Below are 18,220 nucleotides of genomic sequence, written 5' to 3' on the forward strand. Positions count from 1 at the left end.
AATACCCTGTCTGCCAAACTCTCGGATGTAAGGTTTCAATTAACGGAGCCCCTATTGGCTCCATGGAGGGAAAGTGTAAAGGTTTGGTGAACAGCCATCAAAATCGATGGCATCAATCTACCGAATGTTTTGTTCCTGGAAAGGAACTGTTGTCATGGCTGTTCTTTTCAACATACAGAGAGGACTGCTGGGTTGGCAGTCATCTCTAAATTTGGCAGATGGTAGTCCGTTAGGGTAGCATAGGCAATGTTCGCCTCCACCCGACGAACTATCCGCCAAATCATAAATTGGGCCCTTTAATTAATATAGAGAGTGACCACCTCCCTCTAGGTGATTACGGACACTGTCTCTAGTCCTGAACTTTCCGTTTACAAATCAAGGATTTCGGGTGTTTTATTCTAATTAGTTCAATTGAAGTTAAACAAGACTACACTCTGATGGCATTAGGCTTTCACACAAATGTTTAAGACTGGAAACGGTGTCCACAATTACTTGGAGGGAGGTGGTCACCTTAAACTAATGCCAATTTTAGATAAGGATTTCATGTCACATTCAATACAGATTTTTTAAATTATACTTTGCACAATTGTAAGCATATCACAGATGAGATTTTAAAAGACTATAGGTTGGATGACGATGGTCGGGATCGCCATCCGGCTGGTGTTTATGACCACTGACTGGAGTGTCTCCTTGCCCCAATGCCATCTGTTTGCATGTACTCTACTATGGGGGAAGTTAGGCAACCTCACCTGTACAGCAGCAGTTTGTTCACACATGCATTCACAAGTAGGGAGGGATCCCTAGCCTCCCGACTGATCCAGGAACGCGCAGATATGTTGGTGATGCAGCTACCTTCATTCACCACCAAGCGCTTGGCTTTGGTGAGCTTTCCTGCAAAAGACAGAGCAAAACACACACCCATCAACGTACACTAAGCAAAATGCATCCACAATGCAACAGTACTACTGCAGAACTTTCCCAGCATGATCTATGTTCCCAAATGCCTGACCCGGTAGATGCTTCCAAACCTCACCTGTAGCCATGTCGAACAGGAAAGAGAAGATGCTCCCCCGATCATCCCCAGCCCACAGGATGCGCCCCGGAGAGTCGAAGGATAGGGAGAGTACCCGGCCTGTCAGCTTGCTGGATCCCCCTTTCACTTTTTTACCAGTCGAGATGTTCACCACATGGATAGTGTGTTTAGCATTGCCCACCTTTGGGAGACAAAAGACATGTGCATGAGAAAATAGTAGATAGGGAATGGACTAGAAGATGAATGTGAAAGTTGAAAGCAAAGAATGAACCACAAACAGAAGCTGCATGTCCACCGTTACAGGTGGGTATAAGATGAACAGGTTGCAAGAATTTGGTTGAAGAACATTAGATACATTGTAGGAGTAGGTGGGATAAGAAATAGACGAGAGTGAGCGTTCGGCAGGATAGAAAAAGGGACGGAGAGATAAAGAGGAAACATAGAAAACTTGGAAGAAAGCTAGAGACTCCCCTAGTTTGTCTTTCTCAAACAAATAACACTTCTACAGCTAAAGGAACTGTAGGTTCAATAACGCAGTGGAATAGCCCTTGTAGAAACTTCTAAACTGAGCACAGTAAATACCTGTAACCTTGAGTCAAAAGTAGACCATACTATAGAGACAAAGCTATCTTCTTTGGTTGGTCACAAAATAGAAAACCCTCTCATCCATTTTTGTTCATGGATTTTACTATATTGTCAGCTTTGCAACACAATCCTCATGTCCCTCACGTTAGAGCTTGCATAGAATATTTTTGCAGCAAATACCTTGTTTATCCAAAGCAGGAGAGCAAGTATCTTTGCACAAGGAATCATGTTCAATTTAAAGTAATACTAGAAAAAGGAAGAGTTACTTATAATCATTTATCCATCAAAATATAGAAATTATCCATTTATGTACAGTTCCTATGGCAAGCACTGTCTATTTAAATACCATATTTTATGTCTCCTATTTAACAGCTCCAACAAGAAGTTTAAAACAAGCTTAAACAAGTCACCTAGCAAAACATGCTTTATTTCGCCCCCATTAAAGGGAAAAAGTGGAGTAAGCAGGGAGGGTATGTAACACCTTAATTGTAAATACATTTAAGGCATCTCCTCTAAGGCATCAGGGTGCTCCCGAGTCCCAGAATGCAATGCAGTTATGTTCGCTTAATTTCGACAGACACGTTAGTCTAAAGATCTTAAGCATCACTGCCTCATCCATTAACCTGATTTCACCAGAAAGGTAAATGGGTTATTTACGACTTTTACAAAGATACACTTAATTGAAAATTACGAATACGAGTAACTTTTAGTCCACTATCACACAGCCTTTACCAACAGTCATTATTAACAAGGGAACACCATCTCCATCACCATAAGTGAGGAAAACAATTCCACAGAAAGTTGTGGCCCACTTGGGTCTTTGTTCTGCAGGGAGAAACACAAAAATATTGCCTCACAAAAGGATGAGCTGATCTACAAGTGGTCACTCTACAAATTTCATTGAAGGAAATATTCCTCAAGGGACCAATAATGATAACACACCACTACACATCCCAATACGGGCTGTTTAGAGTTAGACTTAAGGAGATGATTGGCCTCGCCCTATGATTGTTTTGATTGGCCTCGCCCTATGATTGTTTTGTTTGTATTCAACAGAACTCCACCTACTTGCACATCTGAAGCCAAAGCAATTTTTCTGAAGGTTGGGCAACGCCATATTAATGAGCGTATGTATGCAGATGATCTACTATTACATCAAACTTTGGTAGACCTCGAGAGGCAGCGGGATCAACTTGCTACTTAATGTGCAGAGAACCGTCAAGAACCTATCCTAGAGGTGTATTTGCTTCAGCACTTTGATACGCTATATGGTGGGTTGTCTTTCGTAAAAGAAAGAAGCAATCAGCAAATTGTAAAGCGCACCCGTGCGGGTCTTAAGGCGCTGGAGGGGGGGCAGCTCCGGTCAGTCATAGAGCTAGGTCTTGAGGGTTTTTCTGAAGATGGGCAGAGTGCGTGCATGCCTGATGTTGATCGGGAGCTCGTTCCAGGTCTTTGCTGCGACGTAGGAGAAGGCTCTTCCACCTGTTCAGGCTCTGCAGATGTGCAGGGTTTTGGCGAGGTCGGCGGATCAGAGGTTTGTCCTGGGTACGTGGAAGGCGATTCTTTTGTTGAGATATTGGAGTTCGGTGTTGTGGAGGCATTTGTATGCGTGGGTGAGTATCTTGAAAGTTTCTCTCTTCTCGACAGGGAGCCAGTGGAGGTCTTGCAGGTATGAGGTAATGTGTTTGTGTCGGGGGACGTCGAGGACGAGTCTGGCTGCGGTGTTCTGTATTGTCTGGAGCTTGCGGATGAGAGATTTTTTGATCCCGGCTTAGAGGGCGTTTCCGTAGTCTAATCTGCTGGTTATGAGGGCGTGGGTGACGGCCTTTCTTGATTCAAGGGCGATCCATTTGAAGGTCTTGTGAAGGGTGCAGAGAGTTTTGATGCAGGTGGAGGCGACGGCTTTGATCTGTCGGTTCATGGAGAGGGAGGAGTCAAGTATGATGCAGAGGTTACGGGCGTGGTCTGTGGGTTTAGGAGGGCTGCCGAGGGCGGCGAGTCACCAGGTGCTGTCCCATGTAGAAGGGGAGGGTCCGAAGACTAGGACTTCGGTCTTCTCAGATGTTGAGAGATGTTGAGCTTCAGGGAACTGCTGCTCATCCAGGTTGCGAAGTCCTTCATTCCTTCCTGGAAGCGGAGTCTGGTGGTGAGGGGGTCCTTGGTGAGGGAGAGGATGAGCTTGGTGTCGTCCATGTAGGATACTATGCTGAGTCCATGTCTGGTGAGGAGTGCCATGTAGATGTTTAAGAGCGTGGGGCTGAGCGATGATCCTTGGGGTTCTCCGCAGCTGATCTCTGTTAGTTCGGAGAGAAAGGGAGGAAGTCTGATTCTTTGGGTTCTGCCGGTGAGGAAGGAGTGGAGCCAGTCTAGGGGGTCCCCTGTATGCCGGCGTCGTGGATTCTGGCGGTGATAGTGTGGAGGGAGGCGGTGTCGAAGTCTACAGAGAGGTCGAGCAGGATCAGAGCCGCGGTGTGTCCTTGGTCGAGGAGCGAGCGGATGTCTTCTGTGGCGGCGAGTAGGGCGGTCTTGGTGCTGTGGTTACTGCGGAATCCGTATTCGGAGGGGGTCGAGGATGGAGGACTATGAAGAAAACATGGTCCTAGCGGCTACATGTGTGCCCAGGATGTTACTCTGCCCAAAAGAATAAAAGAACCTTTTATCCTGATGGTTAGACAATGAGGTTTCCCCAAGCACCTGTATAGTGAACTTTAGATTTTAATGCATCAAATGCCAGTCCATGAACTCGGGTAAAGTCTCAGATGAAAATGGGGCTTTTTATGCATGTGATAAGAAAGGGACTTGCCTTACGTTGATTAGGAAGTAGGCAAGCTATATATAAGGGCAGGGACAAAGGAGATTGACATATATTGTATTGGCCTGTCCTGTGTATTAGCAATGCAGATATAACTATCTACCTGAACAAGCATTTTCAATGCAATAGGTATCGCATTAGGAAAGTGTGAGCTATTGGTATAGTAAATGACACATTTTTTTAATATGTGTTGGCTTTGAAAATATATAAATTAATAGCTTCACAAAGCCAATAGCTTACACTTTCCTAATGCGAGTCCTATAGGCTATGTCAATGCGTGTTGGTAGCAAGCAAGGACAGTGCTGTTGTGGTGCTGAGTGATGATGTGGTTGGGCTGAGTGATGTGGTGGTGTCCCCGAGTGATGTGGTGGTGTCCCCGAGTGATGTGGTGGTGTCCCCGAGTGATGTGGTGGTGTCCCCGAGTGATGTGGTGGTGTCCCCGAGTGATGTGGTGGTGTCCCCGAGTGATGTGGTGGTGTCCCCGAGTGATGTGGTGGTGTCCCCGAGTGATGTGGTGGTGTCTCTGAGTGATGAAGGGTGGAGTAGGAATTGGAGGGTGGAGTAGGTGTTGGAGGGTGGAGGTGAAGGGTGGAGGTGGAGCTAGAGGGTGGAGTTAGAGTTGGAGGGTGGAGTTGGAGTTGGAGGGTGGGGTGAGGGTGAGTGAGGGGATGTGAGGGTGTGTGATGATAGGTGAGGGTTGTGAGGGTGAGGGTGTGTGAGGATGAGGGGTGAGGGTATGTGAGGGTGAGGGGGGGTGGGTTTGTGATGGTGGGTGGGTGAGGGTGAGTGAGGGTGTGTGAGGAGGATATAAATTAAAATATATATGTTCAATTCACTTGGTTGGTAGAAGCAATCTTATAAATCGGCTGCTTTTTTCCCTTTGACTTTAAAGGCTACAAGTATCTGGCAGCGTATCGCACCTTTCATTTACAAACTCTGAGTGAAATGAAAGAAATGAAGCTTCAAGTAGATTACTGTTGTGTATGGAAGTTAACGTTTCTAACAAACTTAATATTGCAGTGATGCAAGACGAATGTGGGCAATAGTACTGGAGACCTAACGGACTAAGCACTCACAAAGCCAATAGTCCCCGTTACCTTCGTCCATTCCACTAGTCCCCGTTCCCTTCGTCCATTCCACAGTGCAGACCTAGTGGCTTTTCACATGCTTCAGTATTAACTTAGAAAATGGGCATCTTGAACCAGTACATTAGTAATGAAGTATAAAAAATCTAAAATGGTCACCAGTGCATCAGCTCTCATACATGCATGGCTGCTAGTGCACCAGTGTCCATCTCTCTGTTTTTCTGTTATACTTAATTGCAATTTTACCATTGCAGGATGCCCAACACCCATTTCTAAATGGTAAATTAAGAATAAGCATGATGCCGCACAGTTGGAAAGGGGTAAAGCCCGCCAAGCAGCATGCAGCTGCTGACGTTGGTGAACAATATAGTAAAAAACAAGTAATATAATGGGGATGTTCGTTGAGGGTACTGGTGTGGGGGGACTTCTAGATTTTTAAAATTTTTGTGACTAGAAGAAGCAGAGATGGTGCCACCGAGAAAACCACTGAAGTTCCTTTGCGAGAGTTTTACAACAAAGCTGGAAACGAATTAACGTGGCATGGCGCCAGTCGCAAGTTGAACACATGCTGTTTTACAACAGCGGATGCTAGCGCGTGTTTATGAGAGTTTTTGCAAGATATCCTAGTCAATGGAAGAAGGCAGCAGAGGAATTGTTGTAATTTTAAAAATCCTAGGTATCGGAATTGTAGTTTAATAAGAAGCTTAACAGGGTTAGAAGACACGGACATAAAAAATGTTATATTTAATGGGGAACAGCAGAGGCAGACGATAGAGGCTCGGAGTTGTAATTTGAAGGGGAACATGGCATAATAAACTATAGGTATAGCTGTGGAAACTTGTTAAGGGACTTGTAGAGAAGTAAAAATGTTTGCAAATGCAACATAATATGGACGGTGTTAAGATAGCAATGCTGTTAGTGACAATGCACATTAAGGGCATATAATTGCAGCACGATAAAAGTGTTGTCCATAATTAAGCGGAGTGAACGGGGATGTAGCTACATAGAAATAGTGCAGAGTTGAAATAGATAGACACTATTCTGTATGTAAATTTGATTGGGGGCTGGGCTAAAGTGAGGGGATGTAAGGGCTAAGTGCGGTACGAGTAATAACAGTTTTAGAGCATAGGGTTATGTGTATTGCTAAAGTAAATATAATAATATTAAAAAGCACGCAAAAAGATTGTGCTTTCGTAAAAAAAATAAGCAGTAAGTAAAGTAAAGAGCAGAAATGTTTTCGACAATCGCATTCATTCAGCTTCTTTTTTTATTGAAGCACTTGAGGGGTTCGGTCTGATTTCAGGGCGCTCGGGGCAATACCTGTGAAGGCTCCTTTTCCTGTCACCTTCTCTTCTCCCTAAGAGAGGTTCCCCCATTTGGCACCCTCCAACTTTCTCCCACCTGGGAGAAATAGGTTAACACTCCCAGAGAATCATCCTGTCCAAATTATCAAGGAATGCCATGAAGACCTTCAGGCAAAGGTTCCTTGACGTGTTACCAGAATCCCTCCTCTCTGACCTATACTACTGTACGAGAAGAGGGTCACATAAAACGGGCGTCTCATTCTTCTCACCCGACATTCCACTCTGGCTGGAGACTTACACCTCCACCCTTACCCTCGCCCACGTATCAAAAGTTCCTTTTAGAAAGAAGCTAAACATAATTCCATCAACTTTCTTTAATGCAGCAAAGTAATTATTCAAGACTTGAATAAGGACCTCCAATCCTATGACACATTCTTCTGTCGTTGTACTAGAAGGGGTCAGTTATTGACTGAGGTCTTATGATAAGCCGACTTTTTTTTTTTTTTTTAAGTGAAGGATCACTAAGGTCTTTACCCAGTACTGGAAAACTTGTTCACAGGCATGTAACACATTGCATAATGTTGTCAACCTAAGAGCAACAGAAGAAGAGAGAGATCTGATTGTACTCCTACAGCAGGATTAAAATGTATTTATTTTGGATAGTACAATCTCTTCCATAGCAAAATAAAAGCTGATCCACTGTTAGTGCGATATTTAACAGCTGACTGATGAGAATTAAACGCAAAGGGGAAGAAATGTGGGGGCGGGGTACAGTGCTGATTTTCGAGTGGAACTTCACTTGTTAAATGAATCGTGGCAGTAATTAATCTCCTTATTCAACCTGGAGGATGGATAAACTGAGATGACAGGATACTTGTTCAGTGTTTAATTTAGGCCAGTGCCTGCTGAGATCTGTGAAAGATTTGGGACTGTCTTTTGGAATCACTGGACTACAGAAATGGAAAAATGATGGCCATGTGATCAGTCCAGGAATGGATAAGTGTCTACCTAGGAACCCTTTATTCTGGTGGCGGTGCACACGGAAATAAAATTAGGAAGATAGAAACTCCATTTACTTGTAGCTCTTCCTTGAGAAATCTTTTTTTAATCATCTTTTCTTTTAACCCACTGTTAATATTTTCTCTCTGGCATGCTTTCCTATTCACGTTATGTTCCTTCTATGCGTTTTGAGTTCCAACCCTTAGTCAGGTGATTACTTAATACATTTGCTTTTAAAAAAAACAGAAGAAAAATGAATAATACGTTGTAATTTTTAGCTTTTTAAGAAGCATTGTAACTAGCATACAATCATACATAGTACAGGCATTGCAACATATACATTCTTTCAAGAGTAGGCACTGGAATTTACAAAAATCCTTGTTCGTTATAATGTCTGGTATTGTTTTTGATCTGTTGAGCCTTTTTCCCCATTGAAACAGTTTACCAACATGGCTTTATGATTTGATGGAGAGGTTTATATTTTTGCATTCTGTCGCTTCACAGCTTATAATACTCAGAGAAATTATGTCTGCTTACACATATTGTTCCATAATTCTCAGGTCATACAATCATTCACCCTTTGTTATACTTCATATTTTGCTTACATGGTAACTTGCCTTCGTTTACTCTTATCTTACATATTCATCAAATCTATTTTAATTGTTTCATAGCGTTCGGGATATTTGGGGAGGAAGTTCCGAATAATTTGTATTGATATGACCTGCACACTAATGGTTCTTACATTTAGAAGTTGCAACCATTCTATTTAGCTTATGACCGAAAGGATAATTAACTCCTAATTCCCACTTCTAAAAATATGAACCAATAGTGTGCTACAATAATACCAATAAAAGTGGTTTTAAACTTGACGCCCTATAATTTAGCACGCTGAGAAAACAATTAAAGCAAATATATAAAGCATACATCCATTCAGAATGTTTACCTGCAGAAGACGTGACACACACTAAAAAGACCCATTACCTTAAATACAGCAGAATTGAGAGCACCCAAAATAAAGCAGTACTTCCAAAGCTAATTTTTTAAAGTGTAAAATATGCACACAAAAAAGTCCAATCCAGCGACCAGAGCACAATAGATGGACACAGCTCTCTCTACATTGTAGGTCTCTGGGCCAACCTGCCATCTTAATCATGTCGCTGCCTGCGCACACAGCAGTTCGCCATTGTACGATTGTCATGCTGATGCTTACGACAGCACCACATTCCTTTCTAATGAAGCGGTTGCCTTCCTAACCCCATTTCTTGCACTTTTTACTTTTAACATGAATAGTTTGACATGAGATTTTTTTTTTAATTCTATTTGGAGTTATTTGTAAATTTAAGAGAAAAAATTGTCTTTATATAGCCAATATTTAAGATAAATTGTCCTGAACAGTATTTTCTCTGTTGATAAAATATGTTCCGGGATCCTGCACTGCCGGAAACATTCCATGTTCATAAATATTAATTAAATCCCATTATGTGAGAATAGGAAACTTTCAGAAATTCCGCAGTTGAAGTAGGCAGTGTTACTTACCGCCAGAGAACTGTATACAATCTGTTGCAAGATCCCGACTGAGCCATAGCGTAACAGACTACGCAGGAGATTGCTTTTGTAGGCTAGCTGATGATTTTAAAGGCATACATGAATTGCAACAATATTGTCAATGTGCACTCGAAATACAACTGATGAAACGTAGAGATTCAATTTCATCTGTGTGCGTCCCTGCCTGTGCGCCATGTCCAAAGGCGCCAACTGAACAATGCAACAAGTATGCTGGGAAAGAAAAACCCTCCAAGCTGGAGGGAGCACTTATTTGGACACAGGGATGTTTCCTGTGTCAATTAAACAAGTTCATTCAATCTTAATAAACTTGGTGCATTGCTGAAGCTTCTTTTTCAATTTTATTCAACCAATTGATGTAATTCTACCAATGGTTCCTTGGTAGCCAGATAGTATTTTGTTGCAATCAAAAATGAAACATCCCAATGCATTTCGGGTCGAGCGTGGCCCTTCATCAGGGGTCTCCTTAACATATTCTGTAAATGAAACAGGAGACTTTTCAAAACAGTCAAAGAATTCACACTGCCTAATCAAAAACGGATAATTCTTTTGCCATCACCCTTGGTTTCTTTGCTGTGCACGCATTTGCATTCTTTTTTAACCCGTGTCACGTCTTCATAAGGATGCATGACCCACATATCAGAAGGTTGTTGTAATTTATTATTATTAGGCAGTGTGAATTCTTGGACTGTTTTGAAAAGTCTTCTGTTTCATTTACAGAATATGTTAAGGAGACCCCTGATGATATCCATCTATCTATCTATATATCTCTCTCTCTCTCGATCTCTCTCTCTCGATCTCTCTCTCGATCTCTCTCTCTCAATCTCTCAATCTCTCTCTCAATCTCTCTCTCAAGATCTCTCTCGAGATCTCGCTCTCTCTCTCCATTCACAGAAATCAGCCACTTGAAAATTAGGCGAAACTAGGCACAGCCCCATGCCATCTCTCGCTAAAGGACACTTTCCACTCACCACTGTCAGGTTGTTGTTCATGGGTTGAAAGGTGCAGCACAGCAGCTCAGAGCCGTCGGGATCAGGGATCTCCCGGATGCACTTGCCATCCTCAGTGGCCCAGATCCTCATGGTGGCGTCAAGCGAGGTGGAGACGATCACATCGTTGGACAGCGACCAGGCAAAGTCTGTAACACCCCGAGCGTGGCCACGGAGCACCCGCACTACAGCCGGCGGTGTGGGCACCAGCTGGCAGACTGAGATGGTGCCATCCAGCGAGCAGCAGGCCAGTAGGTGCTTGTCATCGTTGGCAAACTGCACCTTAGGAACTGGGGAGGAAAGAGCAGAGGTTTGAAACTCTCTCAAAAGTACAAGCCTTAGCCAAAGCACCCAAATCCAAGATGGAGCCAAGCTAAAGAACATTTCTAGGAGTGCATTGAAACGTGGGTTAGGGTCTGGGTTATTTTAACTGCACAATATGGACCTGGATAAAGTATAATACCAATACCAAGCCCTTTGCTTTCTAGATGTATAATGGAGGTTACCTTCTGGCTCTCTGTACCTTCCTCTCCACCTGAACAAACTGTCTCCACCCATGCACATTCACCCTATGCTGGAGGTAAGTAGGGCACTAAAGACCCCAAGCTCCTTTGACTTGCATACAAGGAAAGATGACGAGGAGAGTTTAGTGTCATCTGAGGGTTTGGGGTTTTTTTTATTTACGAAACTCACTCAAAACTGCACTGGGACAAAAAATGCATTCTCCACCACTCCCCTCTCCTGCAAGGATCCTGTCGTACGCAATTCAAATTAAGTCATAGGCCACATGAAAACTGTATCATGCAAGGTTTAAGAATCATTGATTTTGTTGCCTGAAAACAAGTAATTTATATTCAACACTTGGGAACTAGAATGAGGTATCTATGAAAACACTGCCGCTTCGTAGGGCCAGCAGTACTGTGGTCTATGCACAGTCACTGCAAAAAGATGTCAGACTTTTGTTCGTGGCCAATGATGCCACTATATTACCTGTGACAGCACCAACAGAAGTACACAAGACTTGCCCTATTCAATGACTGAAATTTAAGGATGGGGAAGTTAGGGGGGCTGGCATGTATTAGATTGGACACCGCAGACTTCAAAGAACAGCATATAGAGCAGTGCCAATTGCGCACATTTTGAATGTAGTGAATTCCAGTTGTGGAATGCTACTGGAAGTCATTTCTCACTTAAACCACACTCACTTCATCATGGCCTTTTCTGCTCCCCAGACTTTGCAGACAGCCACAGCAATGAGGTCATCCGTGTGCCCAAACACCTACCCGCCTCGTCTACATGCTGATCAAAGATGTGGTACATCCCGGCAAAGGCGTAGTTCTCACTGAGTGTTGTGTCACCAGCCATGGCCCGGCTGGCTTCGGCCACGGAGGTGGGCACCACACTGCCCGAGGGCCTGCCACATGGGAGAGAAAGACAAGAGGGCAGAGTGAGAAAGAAAGTAGAGAACCCGAAGGGGGGAATAAACAATATGGAACTTTATTAATATATTGAGTTAACAGCCAGGCAAAAATGAGGGAAAAGATAGTGAAAACACCCTAGAGGGACACAGTAATTGATTCAGACAAGGGGAACCAGCAGGGGAAGATACAGTCATGGTTCCTGAAAGTTCAAACTCATTCAGGCCAAATAGCCCACCAGAGTGGAAACAAGTGTTTCACAAAAAACAAGCAAAACAGACAACAATATGCAAACAATGCATACACAATCCAGACACAGCTACTACACAAGCAAGCGAGCCAAAGAAAAAGCACAAAATCCAGACGCAGTTGTATCATACAAAGAGATGTGCTTAAAAAGCATGCTAAATACAGTTTTGTCACCAAGTGGAGTACCTAGGAGATATGCCCTTTTGTTTTCAAGTCATTACTGATCACAGGATCCTAGAATCTACACACAGAAACCCCAGGTAGAAAATGAGCTGAAGTCCATGAGCTGATTGTTAGTGCTTTGTGAAAAGACCTGTCCCTCCCTCCCTCCACAGGGCTGAGACAGTTAGCATGACAATAGGAGGAAGGAAGGAAGGCAGGCAAACAGTTTATGGGCTCACGATTCGGTAAGTAAATGGGACACTGTATAAATACATCGGACAAAAAAAAGTCATTGTATGGGATAGGTTAACCACATCTGAACCTTACACATGATTCTCTTAGAGAACCAACTCACTTCTCATCGTAGACAGCTCGGTTCATCTGGGCCTGCAGCTGGTATGAACCCCGGCTGACCGAGCGGCGATGTCCACGGGCACCCTGCGCTCGGGGATCGTCCTCAAAGTCCTAAGGTGGAAAAAAAGAAAGATGTCAGAGTCTGCAGCAGGAAGACATGAGGGAGCCTGATCTTCCATGATCTTTTCTGGAGATGAGTTTTTTATTCTCTGCACTGAACAGAAAGCTCATTATTAATCGTCTCTGATGTGATGGAGGACCCGGTCCTCCAAACGCTCGGTCCGCCAGCTCTATTCTGAATCAGGCAGATGGTCAGTTTTCCAACTACTGTGCCCCCGCTGGCTCTCCTTTTAGAAAAACCTATTCTGATGACCCTACAGAGAAGGGGCCGTCAGAGTAAGGGCATCAGACCACCTGCCCCTTTAGATCCAATGGTCTGATGTATGTTTTTTCTGCCCATCACAGCCAGGAAAAAGGAAAAACTTGGAAATCACAGAGAGAAAAAGCATAATGATCCCCACATTCTGGAATACAAATCTCAGGGTGCGAAGGTCATTAGTGTTTTGTTTTTCGGAAACAAGCTTCCGCTTTAGGAACTTCAGTAAACAACCAACTAACAGACAGCAGCTGGCCACCAAACTTGTTGAGCCTTCAGACGAACAGCCGTGATGGGCAACCAGCGATCCAAGAAATCAAGCCTTAGTGTGCACAGAAATGCAACCTATTAAAATAATGATAAAACCACTGACAACACACATCATTTCTTTCATGCCCGGCCTAGGGTTTGATGCAGAGTGAGCCTTCCCAAATCAATCGGCTTCTTCTTACATTTACCATCAGGAGACTAGTATTACTTTACACTCTACAAACTCCAATTAACTTGTTGCACTGGTGAAATGTTCACATTAAAATTGGACCAGTGTCTCAACCAATGGCCGTCCTCCACTGCTGTGTGACATGCATCTTCAGCATGGACCAATGTACACATAAAACTCAACTATGGAGCACATAGAGATCTTCAAAATCACCCAGGACAGCGGGGAAAACGAAGATTGGGTGATGAGACCTGGATGTCCAGATGTGGGTAGGTCCGACGCGTCGGAACTCCTCTGAATGATTTGATCGCCCTTGCCAGTGTGCGAGTGTCTTGGACATCAAGGTTGGGGTGTCACCACATCCCCTTCTAGGTTTTTGCCAGAAGGTAGACTGTTTTTTACACTCCCTTCCCACTTGCACCATGGATTAGGACAAGAGTCCTGACCTGAGGGCACGAAATCTCTTGGTACATCTTCCGACCATCCCCTTTAGAATAGATGAGGATCCCCGGTCCTTATGAAATGCCATTAAGCCTTCTGAATATCTTGGGCATGAAACATGTCAACCATTTGACCACTTTCACCATTCACAAATCACTTTGAGCTGTAGCAGGTTTCATTTTCCTCGTCAGCCACAACTTTTACAGTTGCTTGTTTTTAACCATGGCATCGGTATCCAACGAATAACGCTATTTTTAGACACCATTAGCTATTTTTAGACCTACTTTTTCTCCCACTTCTACTCATCTTACAGACGCCTCCGCCCCCACTTTCTGGGCTTCACGGCAGCAACCCGAGAAGACCTCCGGCAAAGAGCGCCCCTGCGGGGCCCGCTGGGCATCGCAGTGCCGGCCCAACGAGGAGCTGCCCTATGATGAAGCATGACACCTCTCGGGTATGTGAGGGTCCTTGCTCCTTATAGGAGCTATCCCAATCCGTTCTCTCATTCCATACCTGGAGTTTCCTTCCCCCACCCCTTCCAGTCCATTCCTATCAGGAACTGCATACTACTTGTTTCACCACTGTTGTGGTAAAGTCACAGTCTGCCAAGATAGTGTGGAACAGGAGTGGTCAAGCCAGCCTGTCGGTCGGTTTGCTTCAGTAGGTAACTGTATTGGCGCCATGGAAAGCTGTGAGCTGAGCACAAACGCAGCCTGACACACTTAGTTCGGGAATATCCCATGCAAGGCATATGGGCTTGTTTCCCTGCCCCTGAGCGCCCATCTACATGACTAGCTTGTACCCAGACTTTTAATTTGGGCCTGACATCATGTCAGTCTAAGTGTGTGTGCAGAGGCCTAGGTCGGTCACTTACTATGTGACGTACTGGACCTATCCTGTGACCCGCATGGGTGCACAAGCATGCCCTTACTAGCGACTACTGTCCTTATCCCAGGTATACTACATGAAGCCAAGATTGCAGCATGCTGTGTTTTGAGACAGATTATATTGGTCACACTTGGGATGAGGCCTACAGGTCCAATTAGGCAACGTTCTGCTTCTATGTCTTCGCCCAGAACCTCAGTCAGATTCTGTGTGTATTTTGAATGCATATGTAGTGCATGTAACACGTGTGGTAATAAGCTGTGTGTGAGTGATGCGGAGTATTGAAGGCCACTGGCATAACACAACATGGAAGGTGAAGTCCTTTCTCCGAGACAGTGGAAGTGCATTGACTACATTCGTGTCGCTGAAGGGAGGAGAACCAGGCAATGAAGTGAGGAGAATGGAGACAGTTCTGTCTTTGAAAGTTCACGTTACAAAATCCCCTAACTCTGCAGTCAGAGAAAGAAACGTAAACACCAACCTCCAAGTTGAAATATGCAGCAGCTTGTAAGAAGACAGAAGCTGACTTTGACCCATCTTTGTTTGCACAGCAAAAGTGGCATTAAAACAAAACAATATTTAAAGGCATCTTTATTGCTCATTCACTTTCGGAATGAACAGAACACCTGTTCTTTGTCAGCTTGAGCTCTTTCGTCAGAACGGGCCAGTAGGCACTAAAAATAGCTCACCCTAATAAAATCTGACTGGCCATAATGAGTGGGCGAGCAGATTTCTCAAGGTCTGGGTATGTATGATGGTTCGAGGAGTCTACAGTACACCATAAGGCAATTAGCAGGAAATGGAGTGGGTGGTGATGAGGCACGTCATTGTTTGGAACAGAGACCAGGTGGTTACAGTACTCATGCACACCTTGAAACTTGCAGTCACTCTGGTAGCCCAGGACCTTCAGGCTCAGTATCTGCAGCTGCTCTCAGACTACATCAGTGTTAAAGGGTCTAGCTAGTGACGAAAAGAAGCGGTTCTATTTGCCCAATCCCGCATCACTAACAATCACCAACACTATGAATACCTTAATACTGATTTGTTGGACAAGATCACTGGAGCTTTCAGACATTTGAAATCATTCATAGGACAGCCACTCTAAAGAAGATGATTTGAGATTTTCCCACAGGGAAGAGATGTGTCAGATCTGTATGGAGCCTAGGTGGCCACTGGTGGCTGACGAGCATATGCCGCTCGTGACTACAGCTATATGCTAAACTGCAGGGATGAAGGGCAAGTATCAGTGTCATCTTGAAAACAATCTTTCGAAAAATCGTCACTTTGAAAAAGATGGAGGCATCTTTGACTGTGACAATTGAGAGCTTTAAAAAAAGCTTTATTCAGGGAGTACTAATGCTCTTTTATGGAAGCCACAGAAGTTCAACCCAAAAAAAAAACGTATAATCGCTCTTTTTCTGGTCTTACCACAGGAAAATTGAACGCAATACCTCCCGAAACCAGATCCAACTGCTAGACAACCTCCTTCAAAAACCAAACTAAAACTGCTGTAGCTGACCAGATACCTTCAGCAGTAGTCCCGAATTTACTAAACTGGACTATTTTTTTCTGATTACACTTCTGGATTCTGAATCTACTAAGTCATTTGTTTACATTGTATATACTTTGTTTCTTGCTTGTTCCTTTGCTTTTGATGTTTCAACTTGTTTGCTATTTGTACAACACTTTGCTATTTATCTTTTGGTTTGCTTGTTTCCTTTTTGCATTTGTTTGATGTTCAACTTTTTTTGCTATTTGTACAGAGCTCTAATACCCGGATGGGTCTGTTTGCTGTTTATAAAACTTTATAAATAAACAAACATCTGTAGGAAGATAACTCTTTATATGATATATCAGAATGAGATATACCATGCAAGGAGTCCAGGTATTCCCTTATGAATGGACAGGGACTTGCTCCAGCAATCCCAATGTGCTCTTCTAAAGTGTAGTGTGATTGAGCAGCCGTAGGCTTATCAGAGGGTAGTGTTAGATATCTACAAATACAATCAGGTAAGTGCGTTTTTCAGTAGAAATGCTTTGCTTCAAAAAAATTCAAAACTTAGTTCATTTCTCAGAAGCTGCAATGTTATCCTATGGGAGGCAAAGCAAATCTGGCATTCAGGTACAGGACAGCGACTTACTGGATCAATCACCTAGACTTAAGGTGAGTAGTGGGCAAGGTCCATGGCAGCACCAGCAGAACACCACCAGTGGCACTAGGGTGGCCATGAGCAGAAGTGAAAAACAGGATGGGGTGCCCAATGTTAGACTATGGAGATCAGTCTTTGAGTAAAGAGGCTGAAGGCTTTGACTGGGAGGCCAGTTGGGCTGAACCAACAGGTGGACTCAGGCCTCACGATGCTTGGGGACGTCGGGACACCTTAGGTCCTCTTCTCCTTGGGCGACAGGTGCTGAGGTGTCCTTAGGCATCGGGTTTTCTTACCGGAATCAGTCGCAGTAGATGGAACAGTGGCTGCAGGCGGCATCGGTGAGTTCACGAGGGGTGAAACCACGGTGGACGTGGTCTCTGGAGGGCTGGGGAACCACATTGACACCGCTGGCCCACTACAACTCGGGCTGGGAGCAACAGGTGCAGTGGTGTCCTTAGGTGTCTGGTTTTTGCAGTCTTGCTGTCCTCTCAGTTCTCTTTGGGGTTCTGCAGAATGCAGGGAAGCAGGTCCGCTGCGTCACAGACGGTCTTATATTACCAGTTCCTGTGGGAGGTGGGCATAACCATGTCCCCTAGTTCCTAGATTTGCTTTCACAAAGATGGGCAACTCTGAAAAGTTGTGTCCACTTCAGGGTAGGCCACCTGGGGGTGGGGTACTAGCATGGGGGGGGGGGGGGGGGGGCATGCTTACCTTACTACCTATTTTTCCCACCAAGAAGGGGGTCGGCTTCTTCTATTGTGAGGGAAGCCAGACTCATTTCAAAGGCGGTAACTTCTTTGAAGCCCCTGCCATCCTAAGTGAGGGGGTAATAGCACCCTCTTCCAGAGCAGGCATTGTTTCTAACCACCTGAGAACAAAGGCCCTCACCCTTGGCCGCCAGAAACTTGCCTCTGGTTGCGGGCTGGCAGAAACCAGTCAATCGACACATAAGTGGCTGGTAGGTTTTCAGGGGGCACCTCTTAGTGCCATCTGGGTGCACTGGAATAAGTGTGGGTTTATTAATTTGAGATGTTAGCTTAACAGTCACTGGTAACAACAAACTGTGCTGCTGCATAAAGAAGGAGCAGAGTTAGTAAAGAAATGTCATGATTGTCAGGATGCTTTCGGTTGTTTGCATATGCAGTTCAAACTGTGAACTAAATGTATTTTACACTGACGGGCTATTCCTAATGGATTTTGTGTTTATTGAAAAGCCAAATCAAGGAATGCTAAGCCTTGATTATTTACTTGGAATGCGGGCCTCTGTTCAGTTGAAAGTAGTGCAGGGACTCTGCTCCTGCCAGGCTTGTGTGAGAGTTGCCCAAGGTACTTTACTGCCGTGGTCTGCGGAGCGTTCACTGTTCTGGTGCATTTTC

At 44.3% G+C, this 18,220-nt stretch overlaps 1 protein-coding gene across 2 annotated transcripts in view; it reads right to left on the reverse strand.

Moving 5' to 3' along the window:
• Positions 1 to 18,220, reverse strand: part of WDR13 (WD repeat domain 13) — a 42,318-nt gene that overhangs the window by 11,355 nt on the left and 12,743 nt on the right. For both annotated transcript variants that reach the window (XM_086940348.1, XM_086940347.1), the window contains exons 4-8: positions 12,555 to 12,664; positions 11,654 to 11,784; positions 10,353 to 10,660; positions 1,034 to 1,214; positions 750 to 891 (exon numbers count right to left, since the gene is read on the reverse strand). In XM_086940348.1, the coding sequence (XP_086796474.1) occupies positions 750 to 891; positions 1,034 to 1,214; positions 10,353 to 10,660; positions 11,654 to 11,784; positions 12,555 to 12,664 (872 nt within the window). The remainder of the gene's footprint in view (positions 1 to 749; positions 892 to 1,033; positions 1,215 to 10,352; positions 10,661 to 11,653; positions 11,785 to 12,554; positions 12,665 to 18,220) is intronic.

The sequence above is a fragment of the Lissotriton vulgaris genome, chromosome 10 (genome assembly GCF_964263255.1).
Source record: "Lissotriton vulgaris chromosome 10, aLisVul1.2, whole genome shotgun sequence".
Lineage (NCBI taxonomy): Eukaryota > Metazoa > Chordata > Amphibia > Caudata > Salamandridae > Lissotriton > Lissotriton vulgaris.